The sequence below is a fragment of the Zingiber officinale genome, chromosome 7B (assembly GCF_018446385.1).
Source record: "Zingiber officinale cultivar Zhangliang chromosome 7B, Zo_v1.1, whole genome shotgun sequence".
Taxonomy (NCBI): domain Eukaryota; kingdom Viridiplantae; phylum Streptophyta; class Magnoliopsida; order Zingiberales; family Zingiberaceae; genus Zingiber; species Zingiber officinale.
The window spans coordinates 19933907-19945873 of NC_055999.1; the positions used below are offsets into that span (position 1 = coordinate 19933907).

General features: G+C 36.2%; 1 protein-coding gene across 1 annotated transcript; it reads right to left on the reverse strand.

Annotated features, from left to right (window-relative positions):
* Nucleotides 1-5202: 5202 nt before the first annotated feature.
* Nucleotides 5203-10114, reverse strand: LOC122005469. The gene is made up of 2 exons (XM_042560504.1): nt 9435-10114; nt 5203-6269 (listed from the first exon to the last, which is right to left on the reverse strand). Exons 1-2 carry the CDS (start codon nt 9987-9989, stop codon nt 5400-5402), a joined length of 1425 nt encoding a protein of 474 aa, XP_042416438.1. The 5' UTR covers nt 9990-10114; the 3' UTR covers nt 5203-5399.
* Between the last annotated feature and the right edge of the window lie 1853 nt (nt 10115-11967).

Sequence of the window (11967 nt, forward strand, 5' to 3'; positions counted from 1 at the left end):
TCAATCACCAAATTAATTAGATGATGATTTATTTTTATAATTGGCCGACCCCTTGCTTGGGCTCCAAGCAAGGTGGCCGGCCACCATATCAAGAATAAGGAAATATATTTTTTAAAATTTTACAAGAAGAAATCCTCTTATAAAATTTACAAGATCTCTTTCCTAAAGTAGGGGTTAAAAAAAGAAAGTTCTAAAAATTAAAATCATGTTTTAAAATTTAAAACTTCTCTTATAAAATTTCCTTTTTTATCATGATGATAGAAAATTTTAATTTTAAAACTTATCTTCCTTTTTTTCTTAAACCATGAGGATGGTTAAAAAAGGAAAATTTTAAAACTTTTAAAACTCTTTATTAAAACATGTGGCCTAATTCAAATAAGGAAAGTTTTGAAAATTAAAATCTCTCTTTTAAAACTTATAGTTTTCTACAAAGAGAAGATTTTAAAAATTCAAAACAACCCTCCCTTTTTGAATTATTGTGGTCGGCCCCTTCATGCTTGGTCACCAAGCAAAGGGTCGGCCCCTATAGAAGAGGATGTGGCCGGCCCTTGCTTGGTCACCAAGCATTGGACCGGCCCACTTTTTGGACACCAAGAAGAGCCTTATATTTGGATGAACTTAAGGCTATAATGAGGCTACGACAGGGACCTAGAGGAGAAATTGGTTTTGGGCTTCCGATGAGCTTGAGTATCCCGTGCTCGCCCCGAACACACAACTCAAGTTCATCGATAATAACTCATTCCACTAGAGAGTTATTATCGCACTACCACACTAATCCCAAATTACATTATGGGCTCCTTCTTATCATGAGTGTGTTAGTCTCCCTGTGTTTAAGATAACAAATGTCCACTAATTAAGTAAGTTACTGACAACTCACTTAATTAATATCTAGCTCCAAGAGTAGTACCACTCAACTTCATTGTCATGTCGGACTAAGTCCACCTGCAGGATTTAACATGGCATTCCTTATGAGCTCCTCTTGGGGACATTCTCAACCTAGATAACTAGGACACAGATTCCTTCTATAATCAACAACACACACTATAAGTAATATTATTTCTCAACTTATCGGGCATATTGATTTATCGAGCTAAACCTCACCCTTTGATAAGTCAAAGAAATAAATATTAAATATATGTGCTTGCTATTATATTAGGATTAAGAGCACACACTTCCATAATAACTAAGGTTTAGTTCTTTTATTAAGTCGATACAAAATGAACTTACCTAAATGGTCCTACTCAATACACTTAAAGTATACCAGTGTAATTTATTAATCAAGATAAACTAATACTTAATTACACTACGACTATTCTGATGGTTTGTTCCTTTCCATTTTAGTCGTGAGCAACTATTTATAATTTATAAAGAACCGTCAACATGATCTTCTGTGTGTGACACCACATACCATGTTGTTTACTACATAAATTAATTAAACAATTAAATTTAACAAATAAATGTAGATATTGACCAATGTGATTCTTTTATTTCAAAATAAATGTTTACAAAAGCTAGGCTTTTAGTATACACTCCAACAATGTATGCTATGATCATTTTCATGTATTATTTAAATTTCTTATGATTAAGGACAATGACACTAATTATCAAATGACATCCTAGGTGCATGATCAAAATTTAAAATATCTTGTTAGAAATGCATGATCACTTAGATTAGGAAAAATCAATATCTATATCACACAAGGACAATAAGTTAACTTGTGTTTTGATGCATATAGATATAAGTGAGATGTTAGAAGGATGAATAAAATTCAAGATGTTGATTTAGTACATCTATTTGAGTTTAAATGTCATTAAAACAAATAGATTATGTATTATCAAATCATGTGGAAAGTAAGTGTACAAGTCATGTGCATTTAGCCCAAAGATCATTGTTGGAAATTAGTTTTGAAAAATAATTTCAAAAATATTTTTAAAAACCTTGGTGAAGACTATTTGTTGATAGCAATCACCATTGAATAGTTAGACAAAACTTGAAAGAAATATTAAAGTTTTTAATGGTTTTCAATTACGTGTCAATCTTTGAAAATAAGGATTATTTTCTTAGAAATTATTTTTCTATGGTATTATATGGCATAAGTAATATATACCCAAAGTTTCATATTTTTGGAATTTTATCAAATTATTTATGTATTTCTAAAATTCGATCTGAAATCGAAATCAGAAATTCAATTATGGTAACCGATTGGATCAATCAATTACCACACCCCAATCAATTCGAGTAATCGATTGAAGTGAATTTCCATGAGCACAGAGACTCATGGAATCAATCAAGTGATCGATTAAAAGGTACTAATCGATTAGATCAATCGGTTAACACTACGGTTATCGATTGAAACACAACTTCAATCGATTCAGAGAGGTTGCAATCGATTAAGGATGTTGATTTTAGCTGAAATGACTGATTTCAGTCCACTAAGCCTCATTTAGTCGAGTTAACCATCCCTAATCCTCTAAAATGTATTTATAAGTATTTAAGGAAAATTTTCTTGATGAAAACAAGAATAGAATTGTTAAGGAAGACTAACTTAAAGTTTAAGAGGAAGTTTAGTTTCAAAGTTGAATTTTGAATCTTAAAATTTCAATTTTGGGTTTCCTAAAAGTTTAGGAATTTTAAATCATTGTTAGTGCAATGATAAAAGTTTGAATCATGTTTTGAGGGGGAGAATCTCCTTTAAAACATGACTTGAGAATTCAAAACGAATGCTCTAGCAAGAGCATTAGTTGATGGATGCTCAAGGGTGAGCATCGAGGACTATGAAGGGTATGAGACCTTTATTGTAATATTGTGAACAACAAGTGAGGTTGTGAACAACACATGAGATAAATCTTGGGAGAAGATTTTTTGATGTATGTCAAAGAGGGAGAATGTAGAGTTTAAGTTAGGAAATTCTCCATATTCAAAACGGGGGAATGTAAACCCTCATGTTAAGGGGGAGAATGTAGGAATCCATCATTCATGTTTTAGCATGAAGAAAAAGTTGGGGATATTGAGTGAGTCTAACTTAAACGTGTTGTCAAATATCAAAAAAGGGAAGATTGTAGATGCAATTGTCCTTGGTCAAAGTTGACCAGTTTGACTCAAGCTTAAGTTTTGATGTTTGACAATATATGGATATTATAGGTACAATTTTCCATTAGGAAGAATATTGGTGCAAGTCTTCTCTGGTCAAAGGTTGACTAGTTTGAAGTGAGAGAGTATTCAAGTATATCAAGGTTGACCGAATACTTGACTGAGAAAATCCTAACAGAAGGTTAGGCAAGGGCAAGACCAACAGGATGGCTGGCAAAAGAAGAAAAATCAAGTGAGTCAACTGAAAACTTAGTGTGGGAAACCCTAGTGAGTGAAGTTAGGTAGTGAGAAAGTCCTGATGATTGAAGTCATTACAGTTGGAAAGTCCCGATGAGTGAAGTCGAGCAGTGGGAAGTCTCGGTGAGTGAAGTCGGATAGTAAAAAAATCCTGATAAGTGAAGTTAGGTAGTTAGAAAGTCCTAGTGGGTGAAGCTAGACAGACGGAAAGTCCTGATGAGTAAAGTCAGGTAGATGGAAAGTCCTAGTAAGTGAAGTTAGACAGTTGGAAAGTCCAAGTGAGTAAAGTCGAGAGTGAGAAGCCTTGATGAGTGAAACCGGATAGTGAGAAACCCTAGTGATTGAAGTCAGGTGGAAAAAATCTGAGTATAGCTAAGTAGTGAAAAGTCCTGGTGAGTGAAGCCAGGTATTGAGAAATCCAGGTGGATCAATGGTTGGCCAAACACCTAGTGTTTGGAAATCGAAGTGGGTCATAGAGGACCGAACACTTGGCATGAGGAGAAAAGTCCAAATGGGTCAAAGAATTGACTGGACACTTAGTGGAGAAGCCCCAACAGATCAAGGGTGACCGGATGCTAGGCAATGAGGAGTTTTAACAGGTCACGGTTGATCGGATGTTGAGCAAGGGACTCCAGTTTAGGAGCTAGAGTTGCCAAATCAATTAAGGTAAGTGATTCAACATGTGGTAGTCAATTAAGAGATAATCTTAATTGATTAAGAGTTGTTCTTCACAAAAGCATAGAATGGCGCTAAATCGATCTGGTGAATCGATTCAGCATAGCTTAAGCGATTAGAGTAATCGCTTAAGGCCTTTTCTATTTGAAACAGAAGTTGTGCTAAGCGATTAAGCAGAGAAGCTTAATTGCTTATGGCGTTTCTCGCATTTGAGCAAAAGGGAACGGAATTGATCAGGCTAATCGATTTCGTCCCTCTTTAAGAGATTGGGGTAATTGCTTAAGGCTAAAAAATAGTCGTTCTGAGTAGGTGGCAGAGGTGGTAATCGCTTAAGAGATTTTTAAGCAATTAAGGCGCCTGATGAGCCCTAGAAAAGGGTTGACGCGAGCATTGTTTCAACAATCTCTTGTTCACGATTTCTCAACCACACATGGTCAGTTCTTGGAAACTTAGAGTGAAGTGCTTATGCATTTCCAAATTGATCAATATGTGCTTCCAAGTAAGAAGAGAGTAAGCTAGGGGTTCATTGTTATAATCTTGTAAGATTTCAGTTATATTAGCTTCTCATCTTCTTCTTCTTGTATTTTTTCGTGTGTGAGTTTGTACGAGGTTTTTTTACCTCCAGATTATTTCCGAAAAGGTGTTCTTTCATAGTGTATATGTGAGAGAGACTTAGATCCTTGGATTAGTCACCTCACGGAGATGGATATCAAGGAAATTCTTGTGTTAGCTAGCATCAGAGAGTTCCTCGCTTCAAGTATTCGACTATAAGATCTTCTTCATCGAAGTGAGCGCTCTCTTTGGTCCTAACAATTATAATACTACTACTAATAACAACGATAATAACAATAATAATAACTGGAGCAACAAATACAATAAAGATGACTCTACATTAAAAGAAACTACGATATCTTTTTATCTTCTATTCTAGTTTCAATTGTGTTGGTCCAAATCTAACTCCCAATAGTGAATCATGATATATTTATGAACACGAGGGGGAATTATCTAATTTGACTTTTGAAATATTCAGCACCCTCACTTGATCAGTTAAGACAAACATTATATTTTTTGTAATTTGTTGCACTAAAAAATCAATTTAATTTGCTATATTATTATATTTCAAGATAAAAAAAAAAGGCAAGTAGAAGTAACTATAGCTTAAAACTCATTTAAATTGACATCCACATGCTTCAGAGTATGCTGAAAGTTTGGCAGACCATGCTACGGTCACTGTATCATCCGGATCAGAGATCGAAACCCCAATATGGAACAATTCTTTAAACTTTGGTTTATACTTCCGCTAAGTTAATGGAATGACAAAGGGACTCCAATCAAATATATCACAAGTTTAGAGATTTGAGTAGTATCGTAATAAAATTGATTAGACTTCAAGCTCCTATGTTACTCTACATTTGCACTCGTGGGTCTCCAAAATGCAGGAACAGTCGATGGAGGACAAAGAAAAGGACTTTACCCTATTGACATCCACGCAATCTGAAGCATGAGTATTCAAGAACTTTGCCTTTTTCTTCACAGGAACTCTCTTCTTTTTGGGATCCTCAATTTCCTCATCATCATGATTCTTCTCTTCATCTGAGTTGATGCACTCGGGCATCAATCTACTGTCGATGCTCATCTGTCGCAGGAGATAAACATTAAAGTAATAGTTTATCAAGTTTCGTCTGCTTTTGGAGCTAAAGTATGTTGGGATAGCTTGCCAAATGCTATTTCCAGACTCATTTTCTTGCCTCTTAAGAGCATCAAACCAAGCTTGTTCCTCACCTGTCCATGACTCGGAAACTTCTTCACCCATGCAATCAAAACCCCAATCAAAGAAAGTTTGGCCTAGCTCAACCTTCAGCTTAAGTCTGGCTTCACTCACGTGAGATCTGATGCAGACAATAGATCCTGGAGAGGGGCAAGCACAATAATTTGTTTCTCTTTTTTGCATTTTTTCATCAAATTCATTCCTGTCATTCCCTCGTGCTGGCCAAATTAGAAAACCCACCCACTTACTTGCATCAGGATCCTCCTTATAACTACAAATACTCGTTTCACAAGGTGGGCACGTCCAATCAGGCACATCGGCTTGAAAATTTGATCCAAGTCCAATACGTTTTCTGCGTGTGCGAAGATGCCGAATATTTTCATTCTCATTTTGAGCTATCCTTTCAGACCTCCGTTTCGGTTGAATCAGTTTTTCAACAGAACCAAGCTTCCCCTTCTTCTGTAAACCTTCTGAGTGTCTCCTAACTTTTTGCTTTTTCTGAAATAACATCATTCAGTCAGTGTGAGAGCACAAACAAAGCAAGAAATATTCTAATAAAGGTGAGCAGATTTTCTAGTCAGAGTTTTCTGAATTCATGGGCTAGGTTTTGTTACAAACTTACAATGACAAGAAGAATAAACCGAAAAGAACATGAAGATGAGAGTAGCAAAAATGGAAATTGTTTGTGCAGGAATGTTCAGCCAAAATTGTGGCACTTGGAATTTCACTATTGAGACAAACTAAATTTTCCTAGAATATAAAGACAAGTGAGAAGGAAGGAACAATTGTCAGTCCTAACTTTCAGTGGATATTACTCAGAAAACTTCAGGGAGTAGATTTCCTTTGCAAGTCAAAATGATAACCTACAAATGAAGACGAGAGGGACGTGTCACATAAGATCAAAAACAAGTCTTTGCAACCATATGCGGTGGTAACCGACAACCATACATATATGATGCAAAAACAAGATAGTGAGAAACTGAGGACATCTTTTCTGTTAAAGAGGTCCATGAAAATACATCTTTCTTCATACTACATTTACATCATGACATGTGTGCTCAAGCCTAGTCAGGTCCAAGACATCAGAATGTAAGAGTTTATCATGATCATTTTAAATGCAAAAGTAATGAATGCGATTTATGATATATAATTCCATAAATTTTTAATCAATTGAATAATAAAACTATGGTAAGGAAATATATATATAGATCAAATAAAGAATTTAAGAAAAAGTGTAGAAGAATAAACTGAAAAAAAAAATACCATGCAAAGATAAACATTTCATAAATACATGGTAACTTGGTTAAAGAGCATCACTAGGAAAATGAAGAGTAACATAATCAGTATGTTATGAAAAGAATAGATAACAGTATTCAACTTAAACAAGCAATGTTAATATCAACTAACCCAAAGTTATTTGTGTTAGCTCTCCCTCCACAATAACCTCTCTCAATCCGTCTCAATCCATAATAACTTCACTCAATTGAGAGTGAACAAGAGAAAAATGGGTGAAGCATTGATTCTAACGAATGATGACAAGGTTGAGTGAGTAATCTTTTATTTCACGGTGAATCCCATGGCATGACAAGGTTAATCAATTTAAGAGGACGACAAAGGCTCTCTCCTTTTCATGCAAGTTCTCTAAGAATCAAGTTTGGATAAAGGAAGGCTAAATTGGTCCAGTTTTTAAAGTCATCTCAATGTGACCAAGGTTTAGCTCAATTTAATCCATTTTGACGGTCAATTTAATCAAATTTTAATGGATTCCATCATTTCTCTAAAATAATTTAACAAATCTTTAACTAATTCCTTTGAATCCCTAGATTTTTCTAAACTCCTCTTTAATTTCATGCAAATTTCCCAAAAAATATCAGATAAATTATTGTCAACATTGATCCAACTCAAGTGAAGGGGAGCCTTGGCGCAACGATAAAGTTGTTGCCATGTGACCAAAAGGTCACGGGTTCGAATTCTGGAAATAGCCTCTTGCAAAAAGCAGGATAAGGCTGCGTACAATGGATCCTTCCCCGGGACCTCGCATGGCGGGAGCTTCTTGCACCGGACTGTCTTTTTTTTTTATTGATCCAACTCAAGTGACCCATATCAGTATCAACTAATTTTGCCAACTATGATTAAAACACACTTCAGATTAAAGCCCCTACGGGTGTGGTACAGTGATAAAACACTTAGGGGAAGAGTTCAAATCCTAGTAGGGACTAATATTCTAAAGGTTGGTCTCTAAGTGTACATAAGTTGTATTCCGGATTTAACTAGTAAGAAAACAAGGGGAAGGTCATTTCTCTCCACGATTATAAAAAAAAATAGATCTACAGTACACATGAGACTGAAATAAACCAAATGAGTTGAATACTTTATGTTGGGACTCTAGGAACCCAAATTCCATATCGATGTTGAGCAAGAAACCACTGAACCATTATAGAAATCTGTGTGTTATGGTATAGTGGGATCGCTATGTGTTTGAGTGTTTCTCAGCCATGTTAATGATCAATTAGGAGTTCATGACAGAAAACAATATTTAGTCTCCATTAAAATTTGAATTTTGAATTTATATCCGAGATTTAATTACTAAATTCTTGGAAATTTTTAAGGTTGCAACCAATTACAGATTTGTCACAAACTTTCATTTTTAACAAATATGTCACATATTTTTAACTTTGTAACCAATTTATCACATTCCCAATTTAACAAACAGAATGACATTTTTGTGATGAATAATACATCACGTCATATATTAATTTTAAAAAAAAAACATAATTTGTTTAATTAATTTTAAAATAAGTAAAATATGACAATTTGAAAAATCTTTTATTGAAAAATTAATAAAAATATAAACATATTTTGATCACTAAATAATGGAATGAAGTCTCAAAATAACATATGTTGTATGAAAATAATTTTACAAAGAATTAGTTAAAAATTTGAGCATAACTTGTTTTTCCATGTTGGTTTTTTAAGAAGATATAAATAAGTGATGTATTTGCCAATAAAAGTTCATGGTAAATTTGTTAAAACCTTAAAAATTCATATAGATTTAGTAACAGAAAATAATAAGTTTAGCAGGAAGTTGGAGACCAAAGTATTGTGCACCATAATTTTAGAAATTTATGATGCTAAAGAGCTAATATATAATATCAAATATATCCATAATCTATGACTTCATACATTAAAAAAAACATTATCACTTTCTTAATAAATTCAATTATAGAATTGAAATTCTTTACCAACAGGAACAAGTTCTAGAATCTATTATCCAACTGGAATCAGGGATTAGTGCCAAAAAACTTAGATAATGAGTAACTTAGTTGTGATTGACTAACCCGTTTTGAAAACATACAGTCATTACAAATGACTCATGGCTGACTTAATTGCAGCAAAATTTATTTAATCGGCAGACTCGCTAATTCAGGTTTTGGGAGTTGTTCCTGTGGAATAGACTTATAGAAAATCTCCTGAACAGGGTCTGCCTGTTGTAGGCTCTTTGTACTATATCTGAATGACCAGTAAAAAGAACGAGAGAGGAGAAAACATCTCTAAAAAACTAAATTACGCTTCTATTCTGCACAAAACACTTTCTTTCAATCTTGTTCATTAACAGAACAAATCAAATTAACAAAATTAAGAAGAAAGGCGGGTTTAGATTACCTCAGGAGGAAAAGGGAACTCCGTCGTCTTCGTTGCGTCATCCAGAGTCCGGAACAGCGTCTCCCGGGCTCTCAGCACCTGCGCGTCCACGAACTCTTCCTTCTCCACCACCCGCGTGCGGTCACGGGGATCGATCGCGATGCCTCTCAGCCATGCCACCAAGCTCGCCAGCTCCGCCCTCGTGATCGTTCCAGACCCGGAAGGGTTCGCTTTCAAATCCCGCTTCTCCGCCACGCAGCTGACTGTCCTCTCTTCAGACACCCGAGCGACGTCGAACTGCATCCCGTCGTTGCCCTGAGTTGACAAGCTCGGATCCGGTGCCGGTGCGTCGGGGACGGGCGGCTCGGGGAAAGGGGCGGGGAAGAACTGGTGGAACTGAGGCGTCGAGGGACGGCTGGAGCGGGGGGAGGCGGAGGAGATGCGATGGAAGAAGAGGCCACCGGACACTTCCTTCTCCTTTTCCTTGTAGCGCTCCTCCTCCTCGTGGGCGGCGCAGCTGGAGATCAGTAGGGGGTCGAGAGCGCCGCCGTCTTCGCAGAGGTACACGCCGGGCATCGAGCTCCCGCTGCGACAAGAGGACGGAGTGAGAGAGGAGGTAAGCGCGAGGGGAAGGGGAGCATGAGGAGGGTGGAGAAGAGCGAAGGAGAGGGAGAGACAGGCAGGAGGAAGAAGAAAGGAGGAAAATTAATTAATTAATAAATGGGGTAAATAATCTTTATTTGGCCATTTTCTTTCAGTTTTGAATTCGTCATTTCTACATTTAATCCTCAATTAATTTAAATTGGAACATAATAATTGAACTGAGAAAAACAATCAAATTTGTTTTACAAAGAGAGAAAAAATAAATTAATTTTTTGAATTTTTCTTTGAATTATAAATTTTCTTTAAAAATATAAAAATATTTATTTACTTGGAGCTTCTTTAAACTTATTTATAAAAGTCTTATTGAGTAATATTTTTTTTTTATCAAATTCAATTAATATTATTATATGATCATGTCCAAAAGTCGATGAGACAGATATTAAGATGTGGTACCCCTGCTAATCTCCGGTGGACTTCGCTCTTGCCTGCAAAACAAGCAGCATCAGTGCTGAGCCAGGGAAGGGGTCCCGGCGATGGTCCTTTAACGCTCAAGTCAGCCTCCGGCGAAGCAAGAAAAAGCAAAGAGATTTTTAGCGCAACAGTAGAAATCATGAGAAAAGCATACCTCCGCCGATGTTTGGACCCCCTTTATATAGAGCCCGGGAGCGCGTGTGCACGCTTCCCAAGGCGAACACGTATCTCAAAGCTTTCCTTTAAAAGATATGTCAGTAAAGTGTCTCTGGCACAATACCTTAACGGGCCGAGCATATCTCTGAAATGACAGTGGAATCTTCCGTCATACGATCCTCTGTCTGACCATGCCGCCTATCAACGGCACTAGTTCCCAAAAGAATATCGAAGGATACCCTGCTGCGCCTGTTGCTTGGCTGAGTGGAATGGCCGCTCAGTCGGAATTCTGTTGTCCTTGTGCGGTCTATTGTCCTGCCGAGAGGGATGGCCACTCGGCTGAAAGTTCGTTGTCCAAGTGTCGCCCGTCACCATTGTTGGAGTGTATACTGAAAGCCTAAGCTTTGTAAACATTCATTATGAATAAAGAATCACATTTGGTCAAATTGTCTACATTTAGTTGTAGTTGTTCAATTAATTTATACTGTAGATAACATAGTATGTGGTGTCACATACAGAAGATAATGTTATCAGTACCTTATAAATTATAAACAGTAGCTCACGACCAAAATGGAAAGGAACAAACCATTAGAAGATCGTAATGTAATTAGGTATCAGTTTATCTTGACTGTATAATTACACTAGTACACTTAGAGTGTATTGAGTAGGACCATTTGAGGTCGTTTCTTTTATACTGACTTTATAAAGAAACAAAGACCTCGGTTATTATGGAAGTATGTGCTCTTAATCCTGATATAATAACAAGCACATATATTTGATATTTATTTCTTTAATTTATCAATGGGTGAGATTTAGTTCGATGAATCAATAAGCCCGATAAGTTGGGAAATGGTATCACTTATAGTGTGTGTTGTTGATTATAAAAGGAAACTGTATCCTAGAGATACTAGGTTGATAATGTCCTCAAGAGGAGCTCATAAAGATTGTCATGTTAAACCCTGCAGGTGGACTTAGTCCGACATGATAATAAGGTTGAGTGGTACTACTCTTGGACTTAGATATTAATTAAATGAGTTGTCAGTAACTCACTTAATTAGTGGACATTCGATATCTTAAACACAGGGAGACTAACACACTCATAATAAGAAGGAGCCCAAAAATGTAATTTGGGATTGGTGCGGTAGTTCAATGATAGTTCTCTAGTGGAATGAATTATCATTGGTAAAATTAAGTTGTGTGTTCGGGGCGAACACGGGATGCTTAATTTTATCGGGAGACCAAAACCAATTCCTCTTCTCGGTCCCTATCGTAGCCTCTTATTTATAGAGTTCTATACCCACCTATACCCACCTTCTAAACCCAC